We start from the raw sequence: 13,546 nt of genomic DNA on the forward strand, positions 1-13,546 counted from the left end.
CTCCGCGTTGCGTCGAACATAAGAACATCCCTTAGCCTTGGTATTAGAGGTTGAACGATTATGATTTTTCAACGCCGATACTGATACCAATTATCAGAGGACCAAAAAAAGCCGATACCGATTAATCAGACGATTTTTATATATACATTTGTAATAATGACAATTACAACAATACTGAATGAACAATGAACAATTTTATTTTAACTTAATATAAAACATCAATAAAATCAATTTAGTCTCAAATAAATAATGAAACATGTTCAATTTGGTTTAAACAATGCAGAAACAAAGTGTTGGAGAAGAAAGTGAAAGTGCAATATGTGCCATGTAAAAAAAGCTAACATTTAAGCTCCTTGCTCAGAACATGAGAACATATGAAAGCTGGTGGTTCCTTTTAACATGAGTCTTCAATATTCCCAGGTAAGAAGTTTTAGGTTGTAGTTATTATAGGACTATTTCTCTCTATACCATTTGTATTTCATATACCTTTGACTAGTGGATGTTCTAATAGGTACTTTAGTATTGCCAGCATAATCTCGGGAGTTGATAGGCTTGAAGTCATAAACAGCGCAATGCTTGAAGCACAGCGAAGAGCTGCTGGCAAACGCACGAAAGTGCTGTTTGAATGAATGCTTACGAGCCTGCTGCTGCCTACCCCTGCCAAATCATGGACTTAATTATATTATGATAACACACAGAAATACGAGCCTTAGGTCATTAATATGGTCAAATCCGGAAACTATCATTTCGAAAACAAAACGTTTATTCTTTCAGTGAAATACGGAACCATTCCGTATTTTATCTAACGGCTGGCATCCATAAGTCTAAATATTGCTGTTTCATTGCTCAACCTTGAATGTTACATCATAATTATGTAAAATTTTGGCAAATTAGTTTGCAACTAGCCAGGCGGCCCAAACTGCTGCATATACCCTGACTCTGCGTGCAATGAACGCAAGATAAGTGACACAATTTGCCTAGTTAATATTGCCTGCTAACATGAATTTACTTTAACTAAATATGCAGGTTTAAAAACATATACTTCTGTGTATTGATTTTAAGAAAGGCATTGATGTTTATGGTTAGGTACATTCGTGCAACGATTGTGCTTTTTTTGCAAATGTGCTTTTGTTAAATCATGCCCGTTTGGCGAAGTTGGCTGTCTTTGTTAGGAAGAAATGACCTTCACACAGTTCACAATGAGCCAGGCGGCCCAAACTGCTGCATATACCCTGACTCTGTTGCACAGAACGCAAGAGAAGTGACACAGTTTCCCTAGTTAAAATAAATTTATGTTAGCAGGCAATATTAACTAAATATGCAGGTTTAAAAATATATGCTTGTGTATTAATTTTAAGAAAGGCGTTGATGTTTATGGTTAGGTACACATTGGTGCAACGACAGTGCTTTTTTCGCGAATGCGCTTGTTAAATCACACTTTGGCAAAGTAGCCTGTGATTCAATGATAAATTAACAGGCACCACATCGATTATGTGCAACGCAGGACAAGCTAGATAAACTAGTAATAATATCAACCATGTGTAGTTAACTAGTGATTATGTTAAGATTGATTGTTTTTTATAAAATAAGTTTAATGCTAGCTAGCACCTTACCTTGGCTCCTTGCTGCACTCGCATAACAGGTAGTCAGCCTACCAGCCTGCCAGGTGTCCAAAAATGCCGATTACCAATTGTTATGAAAACTTGAAATCGGCCCTAACTAATCGTCCATTCCGATTAATCAGTCAACCTCTACTTGGTATATTGGCCATATACCACACCCCCTTGTGCCTTATTGTTTAATTATAGCCTACACTGTTATTCCCTATATTCTACAGGGTACAGTGGCTTGTGAAAGTATTCACCCCCTTCACATTTTTCCTATTTTGTTGCCTTACAACCTGGAATTAAAATATATTTTGGGGGGCTTTGTGTCATTTGATTTACACAACATGCCTTTATTGCTTGTTTGTGAATGGGCTTTTATGTGTAGGAATGTCATGATTCATGTTGTACCTCCTGTCTGTTGGGAGGACTCTGCATGGGTGACTCAGACTGTACCAAGCCCCAGCTGACTGAGCCACACGCACCACTTAGGGTCCTGCTAATGTTCCATCAGTCAGTCACATGCTGTTTGAACATGTACTACCTCTTTTAGCGAAAGTATTCACCCCCCTTGGCATTTTTCCTATTTTGTTGTCTTACAACCTGGAATTTAAAAAAAAAAATTGGGGGGGGGTTGTATCATTTGATTTACATAACATGCCTACCACTTTGAAGATGCTAAATATTTTTTATTGTGAAACAAACAAGAAATAAAACAAAAAAACTGAAAACTTTAGATGCATAGCTATTCACCCCCCAAAGCCAATACTTTGTTGAGCCACCTTTTGCAGCAATTACAGCTGCAAGTATCTTGGGGTATGTCTCTATAAGTTTGGCACATCTAGCCACTGGGATTTTTGACCATTCTTCAAGGCAAAACTGCTCCAGCTCCTTCAAGTTGGATGGGTTCCGTTGGTGTACAGCAATCTTTAAGTAATTCCATAGATTCTCAATTGGATTGAGGTCTGGGCTTTGACCAGGCCATTCCAAGACCTTTAAATGTTTCCCCTTAAACCACTCGAGTGTTGCTTTAGCAGTATGCTTAGGGTCATTGTCCTGCTGGAAGGTGAAACTCCGTCCCAGTCACAAATCTCTGGAAGACTGAAACAGGTTTCCCTCAAGAATTTCCCTGTATTTAGCGCATCATTCCTTCAATTCTGACCAGTTTCCCAAGATGAAAAACATCCCCACAGCATGATGCTGCCACCACTATGCTTCACTGTGGGGGTGGTGTTCTCGGGGTGATGAGAGGTGTTGGGTTTGCGCCAGACATAGCGTTTTCCTTGATAGCCAAAAAGCTACATTTTTGTCTCATCTGACAAGAGCACCTTCTTCCATATGTTTGGGGAGTCTCCCACATGCCTTTTGACAAACACCAAACGTGTTTGCTTATTTCTTTCTTAAAGCAATGGCTTTTTTCTGGCCACTCTTCCTTAAAGCCCAGCTCTGTTGAGTGTGGACATATACTCCAATCTCCGCTGTCGAGCTTTGCAGCTCCTTCAGGGCTATCTTTGGTCTCTTTGTTGCCTCTCTAATTGCCTGGTCCCTGAGTTTTGGTGGTACCATATTCATTCCATTTGTTTATAATGGATTTAACGGTGCTCCGTGGGATGTTCAAAGTTTCTGATATTTTTTTATAACCCAACCCTGACCTGTACTTCTCCACAACTTTTTCCCTGACCTGTTTGGAGAGCTCCTTGTTTAGTGGTGTTGCAGACTCTGGGGCCTTTCAGAACAGGTGTATATATACTGAGATCATGTGACAGATCATGTAACACTTAGATTGCACACAGGTGGACTTTATTTAACTAATTAACTAATTATGTGACTTCTGAAGATAATTGGTTGCACCAGATCAAATTTAGGGGCTTCATAGCAAAGGGGGTGAACACATATGCACACACCACTTTAAAAAAAATGTATTTAAGATTTTTTTTAAACAACAAATTTGTTTTCATTTCACTTCACCAATTTGGACTATTTTGTGTATGTCCCTTACTTGAAATCCAAATAAAAATCCATTTAAATTTCAGGATGTAATGCAACAAAATAGGAAAAATGCTAAGGGGGATCAATACTTTTGCAAGGCACTGTATTTCTGCTCTTGATTATGTTACCGATTCTATCCTATGCCAAAATATGGAGCATGTGGTTTGGATTGGTCAGGTGAGTATGCATCAATAGACAGCTTACCTGTTGGCTCCTGGCTAGCAGGGTTTTCCAACTGTTCCTTCCAACACCATCTGCTGGTTTACTCTATCAGCACTGTGAGATGATGAACAACCAGGATTCAACCATAGATACATTTGAAGCTAGTAAATGACATTATTTATCATTTCTTATGCATCACTGTTCATAATTTGTTTGTTTTTGGTTGTCATTTTCTATTCCAATGCAGGTGATACAAAAATACTTTAATGAACAGTATAATTCTGAGCTGTAGAATGCCAGTTACATAATAGCCTATTTTCACAATGTACTATAGGCCTGCTGTACCACTACCTTATGTTGTTGCTGCTAATATAGAAAGGCAGCCATTTAAAGGTAAAGCCGTTTAGCTCAGTTTGAAACAGAACTGTGCCATGGTGGAGGGTCTGCCTGGACGCTCAGGTCTGTGCTGCCTCAGCAGCCTATCTGACTCTGGAATGTGGAGGTGGAACGACGATTTCTATGGAAGCTTATTCAGCTGTAACAATCCAATGAGGAATTCCTTCTCAGGTGGTGATGGGAGTTGCCACTAGGACGTTTTAACCTACTTTCCCACTTTGAAGCAACACTGCTCTCCATAAAAATGGATGGAGCAGAAAATAGCGGCTTTTTCAGAACTTCTGAAAAATGTTGCAATTGGTATAAAGGCTTGACTAACTCATGATGTGATGAAATGACGTGTATAAACAAGAACCACTGCAGTACAGTCACTGTGAGTGATGACATGCTGTTCATTGCACAATTGCCTTTAATTCAAAAGGAATGTACAGTATGAAATCAATTAGACTACAGACTGAGTTAATGCTGTTTTAGGATTGTACTAGTGCAATAGCATATGTTTCACTCAATGGAAACAATGAGATATTGTATATTTAGATTAGGAGATCAACTGACTACAATCTACAGTGACAAGCTCAGAAACATAGGCAAATCGTCAAAGATATCAAACTAATAAGCATAAAAGGATTGCATATCTGTGGAATACTATAATTGCCTTATATACATATTGAGTCATGAAAATAAGCTTATGTTATGATGATAGGTTTATCAGCATAGGATATTACTGAAAAGAAAAGCTAGAAATGAATTTACTTCAGATAATATAAAATATACAAGATAAATAAACTAAAACAGGAGCGCAGATGAATGAGCTATTACAGAGGATATTACAGAAGTATGTTTCTCAGGGCGCCTCAATAATAGCAAGTTAAAGAAGATGTCAATTATATGTTTGGGGTTGATGGAAAGTAGAACACCACAATTACAGAAAGCTCAGGGCAAGCTATTAAATATCCCTTTTTGCTCTTCTTTCTCTTTCTGTTATACTGTTATAATATCTTTGGCTTATGGTTGGAATGTAATAGCTAACTATACAGTTGTCGGGCCATGGCTAGTGTGAGTGTTGTACAATGACAGGTCATTCTGTGGCTGGACCATCACTAGTGTGGGTGTTGCACAATGACAGGTCATTCTGTGGCTGGACCATCGCTAGTGTGGGTGTTGCACAATGACAGGTCATTCTGTGGCTGGACCATCGCTAGTGTGAGTGTTGCACAATGACAGGTCATTCTGTGGCTGGACCATCGCTAGTGTGAGTGTTGCACAATGACAGGTCATTCTGTGGCTGGACCATGGCTAGTGTGGGTGTTGCACAATGACAGGACATTCTGTGGCTGGACCATCGCTAGTGTGAGTGTTGCACAATGACAGGTCATTCTGTGGCTGGACCATGGCTAGTGTGGGTGTTGCACAATGACAGGTCATGCTGTGGCTGTACCATGGCTAGTGTGGGTGTTGCACAGTAATAGGTAAAAGTGATGTTGGACGATGGCTGCAGTACACTCTTAGAAAAAATGGTGCTAAGTAGAACCATGTAGGGTTCTTCTGTTTTTTCCCATAAGGGAACTCTTTTTGCAGAGGGTTCTCCCTGTAACCCTTTTTGTAGGGTTCTTCATAGAACCCCCTGTTTGGTTTTACCTTGAGCCCTCTATGAAAGGTTCTGCCTACAACCCTTTATGAATGGTTCTACCAATAACCACTTTATCATCTAAAGGTTCTTCCTAGAACCCTCTTTGAAGGGTTCTACTGAGAATCCTTTTATCTTTGGAGGGTTCTTCCTAGAACCCTCTACAAATGGTTCCACCAGCCTTATTAGCCTTCAAAAAGCTATTATGTATGACAATACATTACAAATATCATATAGCCTTTCTTTGAGAGTTATACCCTAACACAATGGTGTTAGGAAACTCCTGGCTTACAGGCAACATCAGGCCTGCAAGTCACATTATGCTGGCTTGCAAAGTGATGTTTAATTCCTATTGGAATCCAGCCAGAGTTAGGATATTCAACAAGTGGAATTTGTTATCACCCTCAACCTGCATTTCAAATAACTGCCAGGGTAGGGAAGATAGAATACTGAGACTACCTCAATCATCTAAACTGCAACAACCATCTCAGTAACAGGTGAAATAAATCCAACTATGAACAGATTGGATTTGTTTAGAAAAAATGTATACTATTCATCTTTGTGTAGCATCAAATATATCAATCAATCAATGTACATGCAAAAACACAGATATTAAAACAAACAATACTGAAAATCACCCTGCAATAGAGCATGGTGGGATATATGATATATGATTCTATGTAGAACCCTTCTTGCCTTCCAAAGAATCATCAAAGAACCCTTTCTTCCAAAAACAGTTCTTATGTTGTTAAAGGTTCTAGGTAGAACCCTTTGCCTCACAAAGAACCCTTTTGGAACCCTTTTTTCTAAGAGTGTAGGTGTTATACAGAAATGGGTAACTGTGCTGTCGTTCGACCATAACTGAGTAGTAGGTGTTGTATAACAGGTAACTCTGTAGCAGGACCGTGGCTAATGCAGGATGCTGGTGTAGAGTAAAGGTTGGTTTGGCTCCAGTCTTGGCAGCACATTGTAAGGGTTGGCGTGGCTTCACTCTAGGCCCGGCAGCGCAGATTCTGGTCTTTGAGGCTATTGAGGGCTTTGTCACGGTAACCTGCTGGGGCAACACACCTCAGGGACTCCAAAGGGGAGAGGTTGGCCTTGGTCTGGGACATCCAGCGCACCAGGTTGTTGATGTTGCAGTCACACGTCCAGGGGTTGTCATGGAGATACACCTCTTTCAGGCCTGGTAGGAGGCAGAGCAGAATCACAGTCAGATTAGATGCTTATTGTGACATCTTTCACTTCTGCATAATCCAAATGGATATGACTTTGCATTACCAAATGTAACTTAAAGGCCCAGTGCAGTCAGAAACTAAATGTTTCTGCGTTTTATATACCGGAAACAAAATTATGGACACACTTGAGTAAGTGAAGGATACAAAGTATATTGAAAGAAGGTGCTTCCACACAGGTGTGGTTCCTGAGTTAATTAAGAAATTAACATCCCATCATGCTTAGGGTTATGTATAAAAATGCTGGGCAAGCCATTATTTTGGCCATTATTTTGGCTACCATACTATGCCCCCATAGGATGACAATTCCCCAATCCACAGGGTACGAGTGGTAACTAAATGGTTTGATGAGCATGTAAATCATATGCCATGGCCGTCTCAGTCACCAGATCTCAACTCAATTGAACACTTGGGAGATTGTGGAACAGCGCCTGAGACTGCATTTTCCACCACCATCAACAAAACACCAAATGATGGAATTTCTCATGAAAAAATGGTGTTGCATCCCTCCAATAGAGTTCAAGACACTTGTACAATCAATGCCAAGGTGCATTGAAGCTGTTCTGACTCAACACCCTATTAAGACACTTTATGTTGGTGTTTCCTTTACTTTGGCAGTTGCCTGTATATTTCCACACTATGAGGTTGGAATAATACTGTGAAATTGTGAAAATTATCATAATGCCCTTTTATTGTAAGAGCTGTTTCAGCCTGTTTTGGTGGGGTGGAGTTTTGGTCTTCCATGGTGGCATCACAATGCGCTAAATGAGTTAACAGACAAATAAGAAAGAGTTCCAAACCTCTCTGCTAATAACAGCAAATTTTCTGTTTTCCCCTCCCCACTCAGTCCACTCTTAGCAACATTCTTGCTTGAGAAGCTATTTTTGTTTCTTTTTGACCCTTTTAATTGAAAACAATCACAGTAAGGTACTTTATTGTTACCCAGAAATGGTTTGATATTGAGATAAAAATGGCTGCATTGGACCTTTGTCTATCTATGGTACACATGAAGAACACATATGACAAATTATATTTATTTCACAAATATAATTTAAAAAAGGCATAGAATAGTTTGGTGAACAGTCAGTCTCTTACCAGACAGCTGGGTGAACATGTTTCCATCCACAGTCTTCAGCCTGTTCCCACTGAGGGCCAGCTGGGAAAGCTTGGGTGTGTGTCTGAATAGGTCCTGGGGCAGCCTCTCCAGCTCATTGTTCCTGAGGTAGAGCTCCTGCAGGTTGGACAGGCCCTCCAGAGTGGCTGAGGTCAGCGTGGACAGCAAGTTGTTATCCAGCACCAGCATCTCCAGGGAGGCAAGAGGCTTGAAGGCCCCAACCGGGATGCTCTTTAGGCTGTTGTTGTCCAGGTTGAGGAACAGCAACTCCGTCAAGCCCACAAAGCCCTTGGTGGAGATTCTCTGGATGCGGTTGAGGGCCAGGTCCAGGACCTTGAGGGCGATCAAGGGCTTGAAGGCATTGGAAGGGAGGGTAGTCAGAGAGTTGAGAGGCAGGTCCAGGTCTGAGAGGTTCCTCATGCCTGTGAACATGTCTGGTTTGACACTGGAAATCTGGTTCTGGCCCAGCATGAGGAAGCGGAGGTTGAGCAGGTCCTGGAAGCCCTTCAGGGGGAGTTTGTTGATCTGATTCCCAAACAGGTTGAGCAGCATCAGCCTCCGGGCTCCAGAGAAGGCCTGGGGGTGTATTGATTTGATGACGTTGCGTTCCAAGTTGATGCTTTCGATCTTGGGGATGGGTTTCAGAATGTTTGGCGGGAGGTCTACTATTCTGTTCTCGCCTGGGACATCGACCACAGAAATAGTATGAGAAAGAAATCACAACAGAAAATGGTAAGACCAGCCTATTTCTTGTGGTTATGTCAATAAAAGAGCCTATCGATTCCGAGACAAACAGCTGGCACATTCTTTAAAAAGTATTTATATATAAAATTTAGATTTAGTTTCAGGATATTGGCAAAACACCATCAGGGGGCATATTGATCACAAAGTTCTACATTTCAATGAGAGATTCAGTTTCAATCCTTTAGGCTATTTTCAACAAAGATTGCAGGAAGGGGGTTTTCCCACGATTGCAAACAATGGACTCACCCATTTTAAGAATCCAGGAATCCGGGGGCAGTTTGGTGGGGAACTTCCTCATCCCCTTCTTGTGGCAGTTGACCTCTGACCGTTCAGGGCTGGTTTGCTTGGTGCATTTACATACATCGGGACAATTCTCTACAGCCTCTGCCACCCAGAGCACCAGCACCGCTAAGCAGGCTACCAGCTGCATTCCTACTACCCCCACAGGGAAAAGAAAGTATTCAGCACTTGCAGAGTGATTAAGTTTGAAGATTTAGTTTGTGTTGGAAGGATGATTAGAAATTCAATTTAAGATAATCCCATTGAAATTAGATGAGAGTTTTAAGAATTAACATCTTGCAGACACGCTCTAAAAAATATCCAAATGCAGAGTGAACGGCTTCACGCCTACAGTTTATATTAGCTAGAAGAGACCAATCAATATTTTCTCATCAGCACATACCTGAACAGTTGGTGCAACTTGTTGGAGTACAAAGCTCTTCTTTAAGACGTCTACTTTGTTTTGCCTCTCAAAGTGAGTGTCAGATTTTCTTAAACTGCCTGTTCTGCTGTCGTGTAACTACCTGCTAGTCAGAGTGAATTAGCCCAGACGTCTCCCAGCAGCCACAGCAGCCAGACTGTAAAACTACCAGCTCAGCACATCTGCAATGTCACAGTCCCTGGAGAAAAATGGCATTCACAGATTATGGATGTGAGCCACCTCACACAAATGGAGAAGTCTCCGCCAAGTGAACTCCTCCATGCCCCAGAGGAGTGCATGGGGGCGTGTGAGAAAACATACATCCCAGTCACTATGTGCCAGTGAGTGTGTGAGCCAGTGCGTTTGTATTTGTGTGCATGTTTGCATTTGTGCGTGGGTGTGTGTGTTTGAGAAGAGTCATGGGCCTAGCGTAAAGTGTGTTTGACTTGGCCTGGGAGCCAAGAGGGGTGATATACCAAATACGCACAGAGTGATGTCATGGAGCTTCTGGGGTGCCAAAGACATAGAGAGAGGATGGTGGGTACCGCAGAAGGCATGGCTCCCTGCCACCCTGACAACCAACGTCATGGAGATTATACTGAGGTTATGTGACTCGTGAGTAGCCCAGCAGCATCACACAAACAGAAAATAAGTCACTCTCTCAACTGTAATTCCTTATGAGGGGAGAGAGGAGAGGAGCCATCACCCATGTCACTCACTGATACACAGGGCCCAGTGCTGAGGGAGGGAGCAGCAATAGAGCACATGTTAAGAAAAGCTTCAGATTGACATGTCTGCTGACTGAGACGATTTTATTTTATGATAAGGATGAAGCTCTTTTCAAGCCTGGCCAACAACAATACAAGCCATCTGCAGCAGCATAATTATTTTGTTCTGACTGAAGGCTCAGATAAGCAGTCACACCACTCAGCTCTTCTTCACTGGAGGAGAGAGAGAAGCCCAGCTAACACACTGAGTTTTGCAGAACACACAATAACTTTTACTGCAATATGATGTCATTCACAAACTCTACTCAACTCAATGTGGTAGGCTGGGCAATCACTTGGCATGACTGAAATCAACGCCTGAAGTATCCCAATCACAGCCAATTGTGATCAAATGCTGTTTCTATCAAGTGGTCCGCCTCTGTTTCTAGTGCATACTGATAGGAGGAAGATGTTAACAGCCATGTGTAAGGTCTTGTAAAGGCGTAGATGTGAGAAGTCTCTATTGAACAGAAAGCTAGCTGTCTTTACATCCAATTAATGGAGTGGCATTGATTTTTCTCCCATTTCTATGTTGCTCTAATAGTCAGCTCCATATAAAGTATCAAGTACTCTGACTATATTTCTTCTCCACTGCACACCTGTAGGCTCTAATGCACACATAATAATGCCTTCTGTTTGGATACAGCCACACTTCAAACATCTCAGAAAATGATTGTTTTCACTGCTGGTTTCAGCTTGAGGGTTTAACCAACCAGATTTCACAATAGCAATAACAATTCTTAAAACATTCTTCTTTGTCATCTTGCTCATGACTTTGCCGCAGTGCCCTAAAGGTTCTGTTCAAGCTTTACTTTGTAAAATAAATCATTGTTTGTTCATGGTTTTATTATAGATTGCCCTAAACCCCTTTGTGTCTCTAAGGTAACGCCATCCTTCACACTATCTGTGAGAGAGCTCTGCTCTCTTACAAACTACAGCGAAAAGTGGTTTGTCACAAAACTCAATACATAATAAAGAGCATTGTCTCAGCAACATGCTCCAAACCCCTCTTCACTGTCAAACACTTCACTTTATTTCACCTGACATAGCAGTAGGAGAAGTAGGAGTCTAAGAGACCATTGGACTATTCTCAGTATTTGCATGAAATATGCATTGTGCTAAAAGTGAGGTGTGATACATCTGAGTTCTTTATTGTTATAGTCTTCCTGTAGATGCTTGAAAGACAAAAGCTCTGGTTCTCCTATTAAAAGACATGCGATAACTTTCCTAACGGCAGCTCTTTAGGCTCTCAGTAGACAGCTGTTGTGTCTAATGATACTCACGTAAGCGTGGCAGCCCTTATTCCCTATGTACGACATTTAGATGGCTGAGAGTCAACCATTGTCTACTTAACAGAGAAATCAAGCGCTGCTATCACTAATGGATCTTCCTCATTATCCTCCTTACTACTCTCACACTCAAGTTCAGATTATCTTTCGCTCTACAGTTTGAGTCCCCTGGATCTGACATAGGACCCCTATTGAATACAATTACCATGGCAATGTAAGCATCTGCAGCTCAGGAGTGATGGTGGCTCACTTGCATCATCTGGTGGTTAAGTGTATTATCACTATAGCATTATATTAACTCAGTCACTCAGAACCGTCCTATACCCTACAGTATATATTGTTATTAGGGCTAGGTGGGGGGGTTTTCAGGGGGGGGGGGGGGGGTTGACCGGTGTTTCCAGTATTATCCACTGGGTTTGCTGCAGGCAGAAAATACTAGGAAAGGCTCTTTAATTGGCACAAGCTGTCTCCAATCAATCATTCAATGCCTGGCAGTGGGTGAGTGCTTGGTGGGTGGATCGCCTAAACCAGGGGAGGCGTAGCATACGAATATTAATCGCACAAAGCCTATTATTTGGCATTTGGGAATACTATTTGTAAATCAGGGATTCTGCACCTCACTTTACTCAACATTGGCAGTGACTCAAATCCAATTTTTTGGCAATTCTGTTTTAAATCTGTTCTTTTCCTGCAGTCTGAACAGCCAAAAAGCACATGTAATTGGATATTTCAAGTCAGATACAAATCTGATTCCTAACCATGTGACTAAATGGTTAAATCTGCCCTCAGGTGTTTTTTAGACTGTTATTCGGCATATCTTGTGCTAGCTACTCTGTTGACAGTTTGACAAGAACATGTGGTAGCTAATTAGCTTGTTAATTGTTTACAAACAAATTAGTGAATGTGCTAGAAGGCTAAACAGCTAGCTAGTTGACTGCCTTGGTTAGCGAGTTGACTGCCTTGGTTAGTGAGTTGACTGCCTTGGCTAGCCAGTTGACTGCCTTGGCTAGCCAAAAAAGGATTTGTTTTGAAAGTTGGATCACCTTTAAGACTTTAGAAGTGTTCTTACACCGGTTTTGAACATTCAAAGCAACTAGGAAACATTCATGGCAGACTTTGTTGTCACTTTAGCTTGCTACATAACTTCTGAGTGATAGGGAGCACCACCACCAATCATCCTACACCAGGGTTTCCCAAACTCTGTCTTGGGCACCCCAGGTGCATGTTTTGTTTTTTGCCCTAGCACTACACAGCTGATTCAAATAACCATCATCAAGTTTTGATTATTTGAATCAACTGTGAAGCGCAAAAAACAAAATGGGGGGCCCAGGACTGAGTTTGGGAAAGCCTGGCCTACACCATTGTGCACACACCCATCATTACTATGATAATTAGCATAGCCATGTCAGCTAATGACTGCTGGCTGAACACACACAAATCCGATTTGGTCACTTGTAACGTTTTGTTTGGACAGTCAGTAGCCCTATTCCAAAGGATTTGAAGAACAAAACTGATTTGAGCATTAAGACCTGCAGTGTGAACAAGGCTCAACAGACTCAATTCCTTATCATTGGAGGTTATAAAAATGGGGCAATAAGGACCGTTAAAGGGGAGAGACTATGAATCCAACCAGAAAATATAAACAATTCCAAATCTAAATAGGCTATGGCTTGAAAAAAGAGCGCGCCAATACCCACTGGGTCGCTCTTTGCAGACAACAATATACAAAAAAATGCAGTTTAGCATTTAGATTATAAACGGAGACAGGTTAGACAGCCATCTGAAATACATTTTAAAAAACACATTATGCTGTATCAGAAGAATGCTTCTACCTTAGAAGGTTGTGGAAGCTATAGCGAAACAGTCTCGTCTTTACATACCAAGACATCAACCAACACAAATATTTCACAACGTCTTCGTTG

The 13,546-nt window shown here is 41.3% G+C and overlaps 1 protein-coding gene across 2 annotated transcripts; it reads right to left on the bottom strand.

Moving 5' to 3' along the window:
• Positions 1-4,523: 4,523 nt before the first annotated feature.
• On the bottom strand, positions 4,524-9,990 carry LOC115192109 (leucine-rich repeat-containing protein 15). Of its 2 annotated transcripts, none has more exons than XM_029750266.1 (4): positions 9,551-9,990; positions 9,115-9,303; positions 8,106-8,804; positions 4,524-6,961 (listed from the first exon to the last, which is right to left on the bottom strand). In XM_029750266.1, exons 2-4 carry the CDS (start codon positions 9,296-9,298, stop codon positions 6,771-6,773), a joined length of 1,074 nt encoding a protein of 357 aa, XP_029606126.1. In that variant the 5' UTR covers positions 9,299-9,303; positions 9,551-9,990; the 3' UTR covers positions 4,524-6,770. The 2 variants fall into 2 exon arrangements, with proteins under 2 accessions (XP_029606126.1, XP_029606119.1); XM_029750259.1 differs by having other exon boundaries at positions 9,115-9,300; positions 9,551-9,989.
• Between the last annotated feature and the right edge of the window lie 3,556 nt (positions 9,991-13,546).

Source organism: Salmo trutta, chromosome 1 (genome assembly GCF_901001165.1).
Source record: "Salmo trutta chromosome 1, fSalTru1.1, whole genome shotgun sequence".
Taxonomy (NCBI): Eukaryota; Metazoa; Chordata; class Actinopteri; order Salmoniformes; family Salmonidae; genus Salmo; species Salmo trutta.

What these genes read in the sequence shown, in the direction of transcription:
- LOC115192109 (XM_029750266.1), bottom strand. Translation starts at nt 9,298, where the DNA reads ATGCAGCTGGTAGCCTGCTTAGCGGTGCTGGTGCTCTGGGTGGCAGAG. An exon ending in TTCCTGGATTCTTAAAATGG is followed by an intron (nt 8,805 to 9,114) that starts GTGAGTCCATTG and finishes TCGATGTCCCAG; the next exon opens with GCGAGAACAGAATAGTAGAC. An exon ending in CATGTTCACCCAGCTGTCTG is followed by an intron (nt 6,962 to 8,105) that starts GTAAGAGACTGA and finishes GCCTCCTACCAG; the next exon opens with GCCTGAAAGAGGTGTATCTC.